The sequence below is a fragment of the Pongo pygmaeus genome, chromosome 5 (genome assembly GCF_028885625.2).
Source record: "Pongo pygmaeus isolate AG05252 chromosome 5, NHGRI_mPonPyg2-v2.0_pri, whole genome shotgun sequence".
NCBI classification, from domain to species: Eukaryota; Metazoa; Chordata; class Mammalia; order Primates; family Hominidae; genus Pongo; species Pongo pygmaeus.
Genome location: NC_072378.2, coordinates 170,494,730 through 170,513,400, shown reverse-complemented (window position 1 = coordinate 170,513,400; position 18,671 = coordinate 170,494,730). Strand labels below are relative to the sequence as shown.

The window sequence follows — 18,671 nt, the reverse complement described above, 5'->3', positions numbered from 1 at the left end:
GGAAACAAGACACCCCACTGTTTTGGTGACATTATGACCACCTGGGGTGGGACGTAACTCTCATAAGAATGCACAGGGCTGCAGCTCTGAAGTTTCCAGGGCCTGTGATCTAGGAAGGTGTGGATGCACTCTGCGAGGGGGAGGACAGGTTGCTGTGCCCACATCCACTGGCACTAGAGAGGGGCAGGCACTCTGAGTCTCTCTGGAGTTCTGCAACCAACATCCACCAGATTCACACATGCTACTTTGCTCACTTTCCAATTAACCTACAAACTGCCAGTTCCGCATGAGGCCTAGAAAGAGCAAAGCCTCCAGAGCAGGTTGATGTAAAAGCTGGTCTCCCTGTCGGGCCACAGTGGCAATTAGATCCCATGATGCAAGGGAGAGCCCACAGACAGGCCCAGAGCACAGACCCCTAGGGTTCTGGGACAAAACCACACCCTCTTCTGTAGATAATTATTAATCTGAGAACCAGCTCTCAGCTTGTCCTCTAGGCCCTGATGGATACTGAACATCTACACTTCACCATGGCACAGCTAGTCACAGCTAGCTGGAGCTTAAGCGGACCACCAAAGACTGCGTTTTCTGACCTGTTACGTCACCAGGTGAGGCAACAGCGGGAGCATGTCATCATTACATTCAGGCAAGATGTATGTATTTAATAGGTATATAGGTGTACACACACACACACACACACACACAGATTAGGCTTTGGCATGTTCTGGAGCACAAGATACACAAGCAAGTGGTTCCGACGCTCTTCGAGCCCACACTGCTGCATGGACAGCACCCCTCACCACGCACCTACTGGCCTCATGGGGACTTCCCTAGGATCACTCACCTGAATTAAAAGTTAGACTTGATTTCGGCAAAAGATGCTGACAGCTGACACCACTTGAAGGTGAAAATTGGCAACATTCTAACCCATTTGAGTGGCCCTAAAGAACAGCGGGGGAGGGGGCCCATGCTCTCAGTAGGCAGGTGGCACGATGGCTGCCTCATGCATGTTAGCCTTTCTCTCCAGCCACCCAGCCTTGCTTGCTCAATGTTCTCATCAACAAAGTGGCCATAGAGGCAGTGAAGGACGTTGTCAATGGCTCCAACCACGTGGGCATCCTCACTCCAAGGCTAGTCTGGCTAAGGTCCACTGCTAAATGGAGAAAACTGCTAATGGGAGAGACCAACACAATTCCTAGCATGAAAAACTCACCTGGAAAGAAGAGCCAGCCCCCAAGCACATCGGGCCATGTGTTCAGAGGGACAGATGCCTCTTGGCCACTGCACCTGGCTCACAGAAGCCTCATCTGCTGCATAGGTTGCTTACAGTTCTGCTTCCAGGAGACCCGTTTCAAGCAGAGCTCAGCAGTGAGGCCCGTGGCAATCGTGATCCCGGCACACACCCCATTACCTCGGGGAGCATCCTAAGCACCGGGCAGTGCTGGCTGTGACAAGGCGCCCCCCTTGGGGGCTGCTGGGTTGCCCAAGATGTGCCCTGCACTCCGAGCCATCAGTCAGCACGTAGTGTGGGTTCTCCCATGGCTGGAAAACACGGGTGGAGGCGCATGTGGAGCGGGAATGGCTCCTCTCATTACACCCCTGCACCACTAGCAAGGTTTTGGATTCTCCGCTCACAATTCTGGACTCTGCTGGTTTGGGTGTCTTCATTCCTTGGATGCTTCCACAGAGGGACACAAGGTGCCCACTGTCCTGCAGGCGGAGGCTGCCACCCAGCCGCACTGGATGCCTTGTGCCAATGAGCCAGAAGTTTACTGCTATGGCCAGGTGATTGTTCTCGACTGTCTTGGGGAAACACAGCTCCTACCACAGAATGGGGGGCCGGGAGGAGGGTCTGGAATTTAGGGAATTCTCTAGGGAACCTCTTAGTATTCCCAAGTCCAGTGATAAGTCAGTGGAAACCTACAGTTACCCAAAACGAGAAAGATTTGTAATGGAAAAGAATGAGGTCTGGGTTAACTCACCAGGTGAAAAACCACAACCCAGACAGGCAAAGGAAAGGAACATGGAACAGTGGTAAAAAGGGAATTTTCAAACACAAACTTCTGCCAGATCATCAGGTTGCAAAAACAGTGCATGCAGCAGCTCTGTGTGGTCTCCTCACTGCAATGGTAAGATACACCTGTATCTACGAGCTAACTCTACGAGTCAGTTCTTTCTTTCCCTCTTCCCATCCCAGCACCACCACTAGCAGGACGGTCAACCCTACAGTCACCATCTAAATGCAAGTGTATCAGAGAGAGGTGTGACAGCGCTATAAAAGAACAGTCCCAGAGTGGGAATACTGACACATGGGATTTGTGCTTTGTGTCTCCACTTTTAGGAAGAGGAGGAACCATTTTTCAATTGTACAAGAGAAAGTTGCATCACATTAGGCAGAATCATCACGTTTACCCAGAGGTGTTGTTTAAAAGGGGCCAGAGCTGAGCTGGCAGAGCACAAACAGCACGTGCTCAGCTCTGCTGCCACCCACGGCCCCCAGGTCTCCTGAGCGGAAGCAGCTACAGAATACCAGTCCTTAGATGACTGCCAGCTGCACCCTGTCAAGGTTTGGAAGGTGGAAAAAGAGAAGCAGTGATTCACAGAGGGTGGGGTGGGGTGGCCCATGCCCAAGCAGACATGAGGTCAGGGTGGCCGCCCAGAGGCTTCTGGAGAGCCCCAGGTTTGCAGCTGCCAACTCCGACAGTGGGGGTCCCAGGCACCCTCGAGGGCTGCAGCAGCTGCAGGAACCCTCGAGTCACACACTTGGTTCTTCAAGCAGGGCCTGTGAATGGCAGCTTCCCTAATCTCCTTTCCCGCAGGTCTCCCAGACCCTGCACTGAAACCCCCACATCTAAAAACAGGGAAGGGCTTCTGCTTTTTTTTGCCAAATGCTGACCAGGAGGCTGCTGCCCAGCACCCGTGCCTGCCCACCTCCCCTTTCAGGAGCTGGTCTCCAGCACTGACCCGAGAAGCTTAAATTGTATCAATCCTCTCCTCAGCCTCAGGGCCTCACCCTCCCTGCCCTGATGGCTGGTCCAGGAGTCAACGTCTCCCGTGAATGCAGGGGAGGGTCCCGGCCACAGCAATCATCCTCAAGGGTAGGCATGTGGCCAGTAACAACGGAGCCACGCATTTCTGAGTGACAGCTGGGTGAAAGCAGCTCTCCCTTCTTCCTCTGGACAGTGTGTTACGGGGAGATGGAACCAAAAACTACAACAGCCACTTGGTCACCACAAAGGAAGCCAGACTGAGACTCACACCGACCACTCGGAAAGGGTAAATCAGAACACTGCAGAGAAACAGAACCTGGACCCTGGTCAAGCAGACCCTCAACTCTACCTGCCTTTGGGTTTTTAATTTACACGGTGTTAAAATCTGTTAAAATTAAAAGCATCCTGACTTACAAGTTTTCATAAGAGTACTTTATTTGTGGATTTCTTGGCTAAATGTATTAACATTTGTTTCTTCTCACTAAAAGTCCAAATTTTCAACAAAGCTGTATGTGTAAGATTGATAGTTTCATTCCACTTGTTCTTTTCGTAACTGGTGTAAGCCACCAGGTTCTCCGTGTACTGCAAGATCGACTTTACAAACCTGTAAAAAAAAAATTAATTTCTTTATCCATTCCATTATAAAATGAAACAATGAATTAAATGTCTTCTCTTCATTCTTGGAATTATTCCTAAAGTAAACTGCAGTTAATTTATGTCTGAGGATTCAAGAAAAATAAATCCATATAAATCAAAAATAAGAGAATACAAATTAGAGGAAAGAGAAAAATGCTGAAATGTAAATGCTACTGGACAGTTGGACAGACTCCAACACAAGCACCTTTTCAAACATTCTTCTCCAGCCCAGACATGACGGCCGTCATTCCAGGAAGGAACTTAGGGGTCACCTGCACCAAACTGACACATAACATAATAAACATACAACACAAAATAAACACACAATACACAGTCATCCAGTGGACACCAAAATCCAAGCATACTCAAGTCAAGTGTGAAAAATTGGCCCCCTGAACATGCGGGTTTCGCAATGAGATTTTTGTGTTTTGTTTTTTTTCCCACATTGATGTCTGCAACCAAGAGCACTGTAATTTCAATCTGTGTTTGCATGAGACACAGAGCCTGCTGATACAGAGGACCAACTGTATTTACTGAAAAAGCTCCCTGGACAAGTGGACCTGTGCAGTGCAAACCTGCATTGTTCAAGGTTCGGCTGCAATGACAAGCAGGCCAGTCCTTTCAGCCTTGTCAGGAGCCTCATGGGCAGCGTGCCCTCCCCCTCCTCACACATCCAGCTTCCATCCCCTGTGATGAAGGGGCTGGCTCAGAGAAGACGTGTGCCACTGAGACAGCTGTTGCTGTTAAAGAGATTTTACTGAAGATATTTCTCAAAATGTTAACAGCAGGGTCACTCTGACTGATGACAATAAATGTCATCTTTACTTCTTCCACATTTGCCAGGTAGTTTTCACCAGCATTTTATCTTGAAAATATTCAAACTTAAAGCGAAGCTAAAAGGATAATAAATGAAAAGCCACAGACACTTTGTCTAGAGGAGGGCTCTCTACTGGGGTGATTTTGTCCCCCAGGGGATATCTGGCAATGTCTAGGGCACTTTTGACTGTCATACGGAGGGTAGGGGTGCCATTGGTATTTTGTGGGTAGAGGCAGGGCTGCTACTGAGCATCCTACAATGAGCAGGGCAGTCCTGCACCAGCCCACAATGCCAGCAGTGCCAAGCATGGGGCACACTGAGCTGGAGTCCTCAGCTGCTAACAGTCTGCATGTTTGCTCCTCTCACTCTCAGCAGGAGTCTACGCTTCTTTCCATAAGACACCCCAGTTGTATTTTCACGTTCATTTAAATGTGTACTGAGGTGCCTGGCACCTGCAAAGCACTGGCTTAAAACCAACAAGATATCCAGCACTTCTAGCAGCCGAGGGAGGCTGGAGCTGGAGCTGCACTCAAGCTCAGATGACAGCTTGTTTGACCTCTGCCCGGAAGCCTCCTTGGTTTGGAATCTCTGGATGTAAAGTGGGTCACACAAGTGTCACACTACTTCAGACTCCTAGATTGGGATGGTCCTAAAAAGTGGACTTCCGGAATTGGAAACTATTTGTTACATACACGAATTGGGATTTTGGCCAGGCACAGTGGCTTTTACACCTGTAATTCCAGCACTTTGGGAGGCCAAGGTGGGAAGATCACTGAAGGGCAACATAGTGAGACCTCATCTCTACAAAAACATTTAAAAATTAGCCAGGTATGGTGGCATAGCTGTGGTCCCAGCTACTCAGGAGGCTGAGGTGGCGGGATCACCCGAGCCTGGGAGGTCGATTACGCCTCCCACTGGCAGGTGATTACGCCACTGCACTCCAGCGTGGGCAACAGAACAAGACTCTGTCTCCAAACAAAACAAAACACAACAAACATGGTTTTGAGACATTCGGATGTGGGCGTTCTTTGTGCAGGCCAGATGTCAGATCCTTGCCTGAGGTGGCGGTGGCGCCTCCAAGGAGACAGTGGCACTCACACTGCCCCAATCTCACTCCTACAGGCTCACCCCCAATCCACCCCACGATGCAATGTGACTGCAGAGAAGTGTGACATACTTACTTTAGGTACTGCTGATACTCATGCGCATTCTTCCCACAAACAGCATGAATGTTGACCAACTCCAGCGCAATGAGTAACAGTATCAGGCTGAGCACAGGGGACAGTAGTCTGATACTAAAAACAGATAAAAGTAAATTAAAATGTGAGGAATGTTGGTATTTTCCACCTTCATCAGGAAAAAGATGTTTCCACCTAATCAACATCCTTAAGTCCCAACTTCTCAAAAAATAATTTTCCTAATCCTTAGAGTCCAATGCCTGCTTCCAGTCCCGAGGCCCATGGCTGACAGGAGTGCCCAGCATAGCCCTTGCTCCCGGCCCATCCTGCACATCCGCATTCCTTGCTCTCAGTAACCATCTGAGGCGCCGGGTCTACGTCGGGGCTGCCAGGGGCTCTGCACGCTCTACGTCGGGGCTGCCAGGGGCTCTGCATGCTCACGGGGTACCAGGCAGGCCGTCTGCGCCCAGCAGCCCCCCTGTTCCCTGCCCTCTGACTTCTAGGGAGGAACTCTCACCAGAGAAAAACAAATGGCCTTGATATGGAAGCAGGCTCAATGCCACCAGATTAAAGAAATCCCAATTAAAGTAAGATCTTATTTTTCCCATGAAACTAGTTGAGACATGTAAAAATATTGTGGTTTTGGAGAGTGGTAATAAGAGAATGACCTTGTCTTATAAACTGCTGGTAAGAGTGTAAATTGAGTAGCACCTTTCTGGAGGGGAATCCAGCAATATCTATGTAAAGCTTTAAAAACACAGATACCACTCAACCCAAAAATTCTAGGAATGTATCCAAAATGGCCATTTCTTAAGGATGTAGCACATTCTAAAATATACTCTATAAGTGAAGAAACCATAATGCTGTTAATCTGCTGTTAATCAAGTTAATCTGCTATTATATTTTAAATCCAAATGTAATCTGCTGTTAATCACGTTAATCTGCTGTTATATTTTAAATCCAAATATTCATTTAGATAGATAGAACCCACATTTCCATATGCCCAAATTACAAACAATATTTAAAATAGTATGTACTATAACTTTCTATGAAAATCAGCATAGGAAGTCCTCAAATAACATCATTTCATTCAACATTGTTTCGTCACAACATCAGTGAGAAAAGAAACGGATGCCCCAGGAGGGCCACTGTCCGTGTGGAGAAGCACATTAGGCATGGGTTCGGCATGGGTTTTCTCCTGTCCCCCAGTCTCCTCCACATCCCAGAGCTGTGCACGTTAGGTGAACTGGCGCATCTCCATGGTCCCAGAGTGAGTGTGGGTGTGTGACTCGCCCTGTGACGGAAACGCGTCCTATCCAGGGTGGGTCCTGCCTTGTACCCAGAGCGGCCGGGATAGGCTCCAGCCACCCACAACCCTGACCCTGAACTGGAATAAGCAGGTTGGAAAACGAATGAATGAATGAATACAAATTATAAGAACTTGTAAAGTCTATAATAATCATACAAGTGCTCGATAGTAAGTGACAGATACAAAAGTGCTCAGTGACCCACACGTTTGTTCCTGTTGGTGCTGGAGCTGTGGGTGGGGGGAAAGGGGGTGGGCCTGGGGAGGTCTCACTCTGCAAACATTATTGCCTCATTTAACCACCACCTGGACTGTTGTCACTCACCGCCTCACCAAACACTGAGTGGTTATCTCAGTTGTTTTTAATTCATCTTTCTTAAATGTCCATAGAGCTCATATGTACCTCAATGTTTAAGATTATAAGTGTTTTGGGTCCTCATTTAGAAGCTTGGTAATATTTGTATGATCAGAAACATGCTGTGGGAACTTAACTTTTGTTTCTATCATGAAAGGAAAATAAATCTCAGGACCCCAAACTCACTAAGCCAAAGGGAAAAGTCAAGCTGGTAACTGCCTCAGGCAAACCTGTCTCCCATTTTATTCTTAAATAAGGTGGCTACAAAGAGAAAAAAGCTACATACAGACCTCCCTCATAATTTGTCCACAAGGAAATTCCTCATGGGCCTCAAGATCTTTACCCTGAAAGAGTTCTGCTGAATTTCACCCTAGCAATGTAGTTGCTCGCTGATCTTCCCAGGTGTGGGACAGGAAGTCATCCCTCAGCTCACCTGAGACAAATGCCTATATGATTGCTTCCTCTGCCCTACGTAAAATGCAGCTTCACCGAGCCACACTAAGGTGTGACTATTCCTCTACCCCCACTCACAAGTAAATTGTGTATTCACCGAAAGGCTCATCAAAGACTCAAAACAATGCAATCCTTCGTCTCTTGTCTACCTATAACCTGGAAGGCCCCCACCTTTGTGTTTTCCCGCCTTCCAGATGGAACCAATGTACACCTTACACCTGCTGACTGATGTCTTATGTCTCCTTAAAATGTGTAAAAGCAAACTTCGCCCCAAGTACCTGGGGTACATGCCGTCAGGGCCTCCTGAGGCTGTCACAGCACGTCCTTAACCCTGGGAAAGTAAACTTTCTAAATGGATTGAGACCTGTCTCAGATACTTTGGGTTCACACTCAATTGTGGACTCCAAGTATATCAACACCTGTCGATGGGGTTCAGTGAGGGGCTACTGTGTGTGTCTGAAAGTGAGGACTAGAACTGCATCTGTGACAACTCCCTGCCCCACAGTGCCCCTCCAAAACAGGAAAGTGAGCGCGCACCTACTCCACATACGCAGGTAGTTCTGCCGCTGGCGAGACCGCAGCGTCCTTTCCACCCACTGCCTGTGTCTCAGCTCTGAGGCAACGGTGACCTGGCTGGACACACGGTGGCACTGTTTGCCGATGCTTCGGAGCACAACCAGCACCTCCAGCACAATCCTGGGGCAGAACAGGGTGGGAACAGGTGTGCTGCAGAGCTCACGGAGCAGCTGGGGCCACCTGCAAACAGAGCCAGACTTGGAGCAGGCATCGTGATCCTCACCTGCGCCTCACTCTCCTTCTGCACCTGCAAGGCTGCAGCTTTCTGGGAGCCAGGGCTAGCGGCGTATCGCTGGTTGGTCTGCAGGGACAACCGTGACACGCGGCAAGTGTTAACTAAACACACTGAATTGTGGCAAACAGAATGTGGCATTCACAGCCTCATCAGATGTGCCAAGCTTGCACAGAGATTGTCAAAACTGATCTCATAATTACTCTTGGAGCAGTAACAGTGGGATTCTAAGACTACTACCAAGTTTATGAAATCTAAAACATAGAAAATGCTAAGTTTCCTATGCTAATCTGCTGAATCAATTTTTCAACAGTTGTCAGGATGTCCTGGAACTTACGTCTCAGTAGGAAGATGATCCAAGTCCTTTAACACACAATGATTCTCAGGCATATGGTGATACAGCTCATCTGTCATTTTTGTAATTAAAGAGTGGCAGCCATTTGTTTCAGAATTATCTTCTAATCTGAAAAATAGAAAATATTTAAAGATACGTGACAATTAAAATGCTCACATTAGTGCCTATGCACAATAATGTTTAATGATTCACTGAGCAGCAACCTGACTGTGAATCTCACTTTCCTCAGATATAAAATGGAAAAAGCCACCATCACAACACAGCGGAGAAACAAACGATGCCATATGCCAAAAGCAAAGTCCAACGATGACGAGACGATGAACCACCTGCGTATTCTTCCTGCTGAACAAGAATGTCTGCTGTTGTCTACGATTCCAGAATTTATGTCTCCATCCCTACTTCTCTTCTGAGCTTCAGACCCATCTTTCTTCCTATCTACTCAGGGTATTTCTCATGAACGCCATTGTCTACCCACAAAACCTGCCTCTCGTTCCATGTTCAGTCTCCACCAGGGCCCCATGCCAGTTGGAAGATCGCATTCAGCAACACTTCCAGCTCCCCACAGCCTGCATCAGCCACCAAGGCCCAGAAATTCCTCCTTCCCCTTTTATCTTCCAACAGCCTCGTAAAAGAAGAAATGCTGCTGAAACTAATAGTACCAGACAAGCTTGAGGTCAGCCAGGCCCCAGGATGCCACGCACCTGACTGCTTCCCGAGTGAGTTCTTCGGGGAAAGGCAGCAGAGCCCAAACCCTGATGCTCTCCTCACAGCTCAGCACCTGGGAGGAAATGTTTTATTGCTTTTGTAGATTTCACGGTAACTTCCTAGAAAATCTGTGTTTTTATGGATGTTACATCACTCTCTAGAAAATACGTATCTATAAAATTATTACAAATTCTAAACATTTTAAAACCACATGGTGGGTGTCAGTTCTTCAGTACATTCAGATGGGGGAAGGCTGCGGAAACTACCAGTGGATTGGTAGGGAGTGAACGTCTGGGGTGGCTATGACCATGTCCACAGGTTCTTTTGACACCTGCCGTTGAGAGGGAGGCCCCCACCAAATCTGCAAGAGCTCTGGCGACTGGCCTGGAACCAACAGAACACAGCAGGTGTGAAGATGCTGCGCAGCATCCAAAGCCATGTCAGAGGCACAGGTGCCTCTCCAGTTCAGGCCATACTCGAGGTGCAGCAGCTGTCACCTTGGGACTGTCCCTGCAGGACCCCCATGAAGCCTCTGGCCAACTTCTAGCCTTCTCAGATGGGATACCCATGAAGCCCTGGGGAACCACAGCCGTCAACACCCAGGCCAGGCCACAAGACAGATCCCTCAGCAGATGCTCCCCATTTCTAACCCACTAGCGTATGAGCAAGTAAAACGGTGGCTGCTGACACTACTGAGTGTGGGTGGTCTCAACAGCAGGAATAACCGAAGTCCAGGATGCAAAGCTGCCTGAATACCTGTGAGACGCCAGGAGGGGGACAGGAAGTGGTAAGTACCCAAAATAGCCACCATGGGGCACAGGAGAGGATGGCCTGGAGCCTCAGCAGCTCTGGTTGGAAGACAAAGGCTGCTTCTTGAAGCTCCTCTTCCTTCCTAAATCTTCCCTCCTCCCTACCTGTCCACCTCCACCTTCGTAAGGGCTTGCTCTTGGAAAGCATGGCATCCCCACTGGCAAAGCTGGTCCACAGCACCAACGGGGAATGGCATCTGACCAGCACAGCCCAATGCTCTGCCTCCAAGCCACACCTCCAGGAGGCTGTTTTCCCAACTTCACTGCTGACAACCCCCTTCTGACAGTATTTTCCTTAAGGCAGTCTCAAGGAGGCCTCAGACTTCTCAAGGCACCATTTCTTCTTCTTCTTCTTCTTTTTTTTTTTTTTGAGATGGAGTCTGGCTCTGTCGCCCAGGCTGGATGGAGTGCAGTGTCGCGATCTCGGCTCACTGCAAGCTCCGCCTCCCGGGTTCACACCATTCTCCTGCCTCAGCCTCCCGAGCAGCTGGGACTACAGGCGCCCACCACCACGCCTGGCTAATTTTTGTATTTTTAGTAGAGACGGGGTTTCACTGTGTCAGCCAGGATGGTCTCGATCTCCTGACCTTGTGATCTGCCCGCCTTGGCCTCCCAAAGTGCTGGGATTACAGGCATGAGCCACTGCGCCCAGCCTCAAGGCACCGTTTCTTTAAAATGCCTTTGCATATCTCTCCTGACCCGCCGTGTGTTGATTTTACAGCTTCCTTTTAGAGGTAATCTCATTTATGAATTTTCACCTGTGCAACTCTCATGATGCTTATATTCTTGGAGACTGTCTCTTTCAACCCCTTGCACTACCCTTGTATCCTCCCGTATGTAGAATAAAGCACCTTAGCTGATTTCCAAATTGGAGCCTCCTGGCAGAAATGCTTAAAAAATTGTTTGTCTCAGTAAGTTAACAAAAGCTAGTCCGTGTAGAAGAAAAACTGACGTTACTCACCACTGACAAATAAAAACTGCTCCTAGCTCTGCGTTACTGCTGACAGCAATAACAGCCTGCCAAGGGACTCAGCAAAACCACTTCCCAGTGCTCATCCATTTAACACTAAAAACCTCAGTGCCGTCAGCACTGCATTACTTTCAACTGCTAGACACGGAACTTGAGGCTCGGAAGACTGAGTGACCAGGCCAGCGCCACAGCAGGCCCCACACTGGTTAGAAAGCTGGATCTGCCCAACTCAAAGTCTGACTCAGCATGCAAACTGCACCCTTCCAGCATCTCTGCAAAAGACAGGTGGTTTCAGAGACGTACACACCCGTCCCAGCACCCTGCATTTGGCATACCTGTTTTTTAAGCTGAAAAACTGGATGACAGCGAGAACTATAGCCTTCTGCAAGACTAATCAACAATTCTACTGCTGCTTTTTCCTAGTGTAGAGAAAATAGTGGTTACTATCATATTTGGGTGGGCTTTTAGCTTTCTTCTATTGAACTGCAGGCCACTTAGAGTCCCCATTTCTCATTATCTTTCTTCAAATAATTTTATGCAGCTAGAAAAGCAAATGCTTCATTAAAATAGGTTTGACACGGCAGGCAAATGACAGCCAATAAAATGATTTTAAATGGAGGCCATTAACAATAATAGATTACAAATGCCACACCCACCCTCTGTGCACAAAACTGGAGATGAATACGAAAAAAAAGATTCCAAACAATTGGAAATGTAACTAGGAAATAGTTACTTAAACACTAAAAATGAATACAACTAAAAAAAGGATCGCATAAACATTTAATTGCTAAGCATATACATATTTTAAAAAGCATAAAAATTACATTATTTGCAGCTGATATAACCACATAACTTAAAAATCCAAGTCAGCCAACTAAAACCTACGAGAAACAAAGTCAGTGAATTGATAGCTGACAAATTAAAAAATCTGTAACTACCTACAATTCTTTTTTTTTTTTTTTTTTTTTGAGACAGAGTCTCACTTTTTTTGCCCAGGCTGGAGTGCACTGGTGCGATCTTGGCGGCTCACTGCAACCTCCGCCTCCCAGGTTCAAGCGATTCTCCTGCCTCAGCCTCCTGAGTAGCTGGGATTACAGGCGCCCACCACCTGGCTAATTTTTTTGTATTTTTAGTAGAGACGGGGTTTCACCATGTTTGGCCATGCTGGTCTCGAACTCCTGACCTCAGGTGACCCATCTGCCTTGGCCTCCCAAAGTGCTGGGATTACAGGCGTGAGCCACTGCGCCCGGCCCACTACCTACAATTCTTAAAAGCACAAAACAAACAACTCAAGTAGCTAGATGTTAACTACAGAAGAAATGTGCCGGGCTTCCCGTCACTCAGGTGTGTGAGAGCCTGGAGTGCACTAGGGAGTGTGCTGGGCGGAACACGGGAGGCACACGCATGTGCCTGCATGGGTGACATCCCCGCAGGGCAGACACACACGCAGCGTATATATGCCACTGAAGAGCACCTGGCTTCTGTTCCAAGATGTGAACCCACCCGAGGGCTTCCGAGGAGATGGAAGACATGTTGGTAAAAGGATCAGTCTGGCTGCTATGTATGACAAGGTGAAGGGCTCGCAGAAGTCGGTGGGCAGACCAGTCAGTGCCAGCAACACTCCAGGGAGGGGCCAAGGCGGCGTGGCCAGGTGGTGGCACAGGAGGGACAGGGAGTAGCAGATGTGGAACATATTTCTTTTTTTGTTTTTTCTGTTTTTTTATTTTTTTGAGACGGAGTTTTGCTCTGTCATTCAGGCTGGAGTGCAGTGGCACAATCTCGGCTCACTGCAATATGTGCCTTCTGTGTTCAAGCTATTCTCAGGACTACAGGCACCCGCCACCAGGCCCGGTTAATTTTTGTATTTTTATTAGAGACGGGGTTTCACCATGTTGACCAGGCTTGTCTTGAACTTCTGACCTCAGGTGATCCGCCTGCCTCGGCCTCCCAAAGCGCTAAGACTACAGGCGTGAGCCACTGCGCCTGGACTGTGGAACATATTTCTAAGACCTGTTCCAAAGACTGAGTATGAAGAGAAGAGAGGAATCTAAGGCTTCCAGCCTGAGCAGCCACCTAGGAGGCTGGAGGTGCCGCGTACATGGGAGGACTTGAGGAATGAAGATGGGGAGACACTGTGTCCCTGAATAAGCTTCAATATTGTGAAAAATGTCAATTATCCCTAACTCAATCCATGAGGTGCTCATTCTTATTTGTTTTTTGGGTTGTATGTTTGTCCAAGTTTACACAGAATAATAACTATTAATTTTTTTTAAAAGTAAAGCTAGATTCTGTACCTTACTCCCAAGATGAAATAAATTCCAGTTGGATCAAAAGACGTAAATGGAAAATAAAGAAAAAATAGGCAGGGCACGGCGGCTCATGCCTGTAATCCCAGCACTTTGGGAGGCCAAGGCGGGTGGATCACAAGGTCAGGAGTTCAAGACCAGTCTGGCCAACATGATGAAACCCCGTCTCTACTAAAAATACAAAAAATTAGCCGGGCATGGTGACGGGCACCTGTAATCCTAGCTACTCGGGAGGCTGAGGCAGAGAACTGCTTGAACCCGGGAGGCAGAGGTTGCAGTGAGCTGAGATCACGCCACTGCACTCCGGCCTAGCGACACAGCAAGACTCTGTCTCAAAAAAAAAAAAAAAAAAAGAAAAGAAAAAAGAAAAAATAGAAGTATCAGATAAAATGTATACATATATTTTTAATTTTGAAAAGCAAAGATTCTTTTTGGAGTGACTCCAAATGTGAAAACAAAGAGAAAAAAAAAATCAAAATCTATGAACAAATAACAAAGCAATATGTACACAAACAAGGCTAATGATCCAATGGGAAAAATAAAACTGAAATAAATGGAGAAAATACATTAACAGGCAATTAATAAAGGAATTATAAACATCTAGTAAACATAAAAAAAGAAATGAAAATAAAAACATAATCTTGGCTGGATATGGTGGCTCGTGCCTATGGTCCCAGCTACTCAAGAGGCTGAGGTAAGAGGATGGCTTGAGCCCCGGAGGCTGTGGCTGCCATGAGCCATGACTGCACCACTGCGCTCCAGCCTGGGTGACAGAGCGAGACCCTGTCTCATAAAAAATAATAATAATAATAATAAAATTTTAAAAAACCTTATTGATATATTTTGTCTTAGAACTTTACTTTTTAAGAGTATTTACGTAAGTGCCCAAATGAACAAAGATGTTCATTTCAGCATAATAATTAGGAATTTTCTACATCAGGGAATATTACAACTCATTCATCAATGATGGACTGCTTAGGTAAATAATAACATGTTGATAAAATGGAATATCAAACAGCTGACAAAAAGAATAAGGCAGAACAAAAATGCCAAAAACACAGTTAATGAAAAATGCTAGCTATAAAACATAACGTATCTTCCTATGAACTCACTTTGGTATACTCATAGCAAAAATGTGGTAGCAACACCACCAAATTATTAACAGTAGTTATTTCTGAGAGATGGAATTCCTGAGGGCTGTTACTTTTCACATTAATTTTTCTATTTCTAGTAATTTTTGTTTGAACATTTACACAATTTTTAAAATAACTGTCACATGTATAATCTGAAAAAAAGATTAAAATATCAATAACAAATGTTCTATCCTAAATTATTTACTTTGAAATAAAAGACTTGGTTTATTGATGATGCAAATATCCTACCCCATCAATTTAGCAAATATCTGTAAAAATTTCCTAATATTTGGTTAATCCTGTTTTATAATTTGTTCTTTCGTTTTCAATACTTAGCTGCTGTTACATACAAAAGCAAATGTGTTTTTAAGAAACGAGTTAAATTATTTTAGCTGAGATTAATATTGATTGATCTGTGACAGAGAATGTAAACATACATGTAATCCAATCACTTTTTTTTTCTCATGGAAGATACTGTAACTCAGATATATTAAAAGATGATTAATAGTTAATTACATTTGAAAAATAAACTATATTCTTTCATAGCTGAATGAGTTAATCTAATTAATGATTTTCTTCCCTATAAATTACCTTAAAAACTGATAGCAGACCTTCATCAACGAATCTGAGTAACAGTACAACAGAAAATGCAAGCAACTGATTAGTTGTTTCTTTTGAAAATTCATGTAAGTTGATCTCCCCATGGCTTAAATGATCTCTTATGCGGGGACCCTCCTGATGGTTCAGGAAATCCCAGAGAAATTCCTTTCAGAAATTAAAAAGAGAAAATATTTTGTTAGTATCCGCAGCAGACAGACATGCCTGGTGTTGCTGAATAGAAGGAAAGAGTGCACCCATCAAGTCCTCTGAAGCCCTGGGTGGGACTCTGCTGGGGAGAGCTCTTCTCCTACACCCACAGGACAGACCAGGGAGCCAGAGAGGCTGTGGGGAAGGCAGAGCTGCCCAGGTGGTACTGGAGTCTCATCAAATTCCAGTCTTTCTTGTTTTCACCTTCCTCCAAGGAAGGGAACTGAGTGTGAACATTTGCAAACGAGCTTTTCGAAGGCAATAAAAGAAATCATGGCTATTTCTTGTGTGAGCACAGTCCCTGCACTTTCTCATCTGCTCTTTCACCTTCGAAAGCCTGTTGCTTCTTACGACACAAATCCAAGGCCTCTCCCACAGGTTATAGGGAAAAGAGGTCAGAAAACTGCTGCCCTTGGCAAACCGCCAATGGTCAGAAGCGTCACAGAGACTCAAGGTGGAAAGAACATTAAACTAGTTCAATTGTCTTATTTTTTGATGGCAAAAATGGATGTCCACAGAGCACAGAGTCTAAAGTCACAGAACAAGAGCATGATTCTAGGTCGCCTGACTGTTAGAAGGAATAAATGTCAAATACCTATTGTAGTCCAAATTAGTCACTGAAATATCTTCATAAAATATAAAAAAATGGATAGATGGCCTTAAACAATTAATGATTCTTTTTTCATCCAATACTCAATCTTATTACTCATATTTGACTGTTGCTTTTATTTTCAGATGGATTCTCGCTCTGTTGCCTAGGCTGGAGTGCAGTGGCAGGATCTCAGCTCACTGCAACCTCTGCCTCCTGCGTTCAAGCCATTTTCCTCACCTCAGCCTCCTGAGTAGCTGGGACTCAGGAGTAGGTGGGTGCCCACCACTGCACCCAGCTAATTTTTGCATTTTTAGTAGAGACAGGGTTTCCACATATTGACCAGACTGGTCTTGAACTCTTGACCTTGTGATCTGCCCGCCTTGGCCTCCCAAAGTGCGAGGATTACAGGCGTGAGCCACCACACCCGGCCTAACTGTTGCATTTAACAAGGCACAAATATATGTCCGTTCTACGGCACAAATACATGTAAAAAACAAATTCAAATTTTGCTTAGGGACAGGGCAGCTAAATCATCAGGCCTTTAAAAAACACATTTAAGGAGTGACAGCTTGGCAAACATCAGCTGATTGGTGGCTGAAGCTGAGACAGCACAGCCATGTTTCAGAAGTATTTTTCTTGAGCAAACCACAAGCCAAAATTAATTTAATTTTAGAGAAGTGCTGATGACATCCATAAATACAAAGATATTAGCCTGGAAAATACCTAATACTTACCATAGCAGGCTCTCCAAGGAAAAGAGGAAGCTGATTGATTTTACCATCATTCAAGTGTTTTGCCAATATCTAAAACATCAAAAATAAATACATTGATTAACTGGTCCCCATACATAAACATACAGAACTTTCAGAGTTGATGGATATAGTACTTTTAGCCTAACTTGTTATTTAAGGTCTAAGCAAAGTAAATGGACAGTCTTTAAAATTCAGGAAACAGGTGTTCAGGAAATACTTTCTTAACCAACAGAATCACTTTAAGAATATATTATTAATTGTATACACATGTGTGTTTGTGTATGTGACTGTGAATATGTGTGGTGTGTATATGTGTATATGCATATGTGGTGTGGGGGTGTGTACATTTGTGTGTTTATATGCAACTGTGCCTGTGTGTGTGTGTGTATGTGTGTGTGTAGTATATGTGCCTGCATATGTGTTGTGGGGGTGTGTATGCCTGTGTATGTATATGTGGCATGGATGTATGTGTTCGTGTGTGGTGTGTGCATGTGTGTTGTGTACACATTAGAGTATGTGTATGCCTGTGTGTGTATATGTGGCATGGAGGTATGTGTTCATGTGTGTGTGTATGTATGTGTGGTGTGTGCATGTGTGTTTGTGTACACATTAGAGTGTGTGTATGCCTGTGTGTGTATATGCAGCATGGAGGTATGTGTTCATATGTGGTATATGCATGTGTGTTGTTTGTGTACACATTAGAGTCACTTCCAAAGTCATTTCTTAACTCACCATGGACTTTGCGCAACCACCCCAACCAATCCCACAGATCTGATCCTGTAGAGATTGGGCTGCACTATCTAATCAATTCCTCACATTACCAACGGTCTTACACATTAAAATAACAGCAGATTATTCACCTAATGGAAGAAGCTCTGCAAGTAAACAGGCACATTTTTAACTTACCCACCACACACTCACTTAGGAATCTAATAGTTGTCTTAAAGGCAAAACCGAATGTCCAGACTTCTACAGGTGACCCTTCCCTTGGTTTCCCATAGGCTGTCACACTTTAGGTGCACATGAATGCTAGCCGGGGTTACACACACAAATGCCTCTACGCTCTATGGGTGATAAAAGGCATTTTCAACTGTGATCTTTTTTACTATTCACACCCCCAATATGCAGATTAAATGAATCAATATATACTACACACTCATAACAGTAGTTGGGGAATATTTCTTGTACAAAAAAGATGTCACCCCTCAATCTAAAATGCAAGCCTCTAAATAATTATAGCTAATCATGTTAGATCCCTTGGTATTTTCCAATTTTGAGCTTTGTATAGCTTTGGGAGCTAGATTGGTAATATTGAGCCCCAAAATTAACCGGAAATATCAATTATAAGCTTTTTTTGGTTTATATTACTATGGACATTTTCCTGTAAGTATATGATTTATGGCTGATCTTTAATTTTGTGTTTTAATTTGTAGTTTAAAAGAAGACAGTGTTCTGTTTGTTTCAAGTTACCTTACAAGTTTACTTACTTACTTCATCAAAGGTGGTATAAAGAGCTGTTGACTTCAGAAAAGGAAAGAAATGAAAATAAACAATTAAAGCAAAATACAAATACAGTAACACTATGCAAAATAAGAAAAAATTCTGGTACATGGCCACACATCCCAAAGTTTTTTGTTAAAACAAACATTCATCTAGAAACACTATGAGAGGAATGTCACTGACAAAATAAACACATTACAAA

The 18,671-nt window shown here is 45.2% G+C and overlaps 1 protein-coding gene across 19 annotated transcripts in view; it reads right to left on the bottom strand.

Annotated features, from left to right (window-relative positions):
* Positions 1–3,404: 3,404 nt before the first annotated feature.
* Positions 3,405–18,671, bottom strand: part of ERMARD (ER membrane associated RNA degradation) — a 30,283-nt gene continuing 15,016 nt past the window's right edge. For 3 of the 19 annotated variants that reach the window (XM_054493534.2, XM_063666902.1, XM_054493539.2), the window contains 10 exons: positions 18,461–18,490; positions 16,952–17,020; positions 15,410–15,583; positions 11,715–11,798; positions 9,597–9,673; positions 8,878–9,003; positions 8,532–8,609; positions 8,270–8,428; positions 5,622–5,735; positions 3,405–3,591 (listed from right to left, as the gene is read on the bottom strand). In XM_054493534.2, coding sequence (XP_054349509.1) covers positions 3,408–3,591; positions 5,622–5,735; positions 8,270–8,428; positions 8,532–8,609; positions 8,878–9,003; positions 9,597–9,673; positions 11,715–11,798; positions 15,410–15,583; positions 16,952–17,020; positions 18,461–18,490 — 1,095 coding nt within the window. In that variant the 3' untranslated portion in view covers positions 3,405–3,407. Of the gene's footprint in view, positions 3,592–5,621; positions 5,736–8,269; positions 8,489–8,531; positions 8,610–8,877; positions 9,004–9,596; positions 9,674–11,714; positions 11,799–15,409; positions 15,584–16,951; positions 17,021–18,460; positions 18,491–18,671 lie in introns of all 19 variants that reach the window. The other 16 variants (XM_054493536.2, XM_054493531.2, XM_054493538.2 and 13 more) reach the window with 11 other exon arrangements.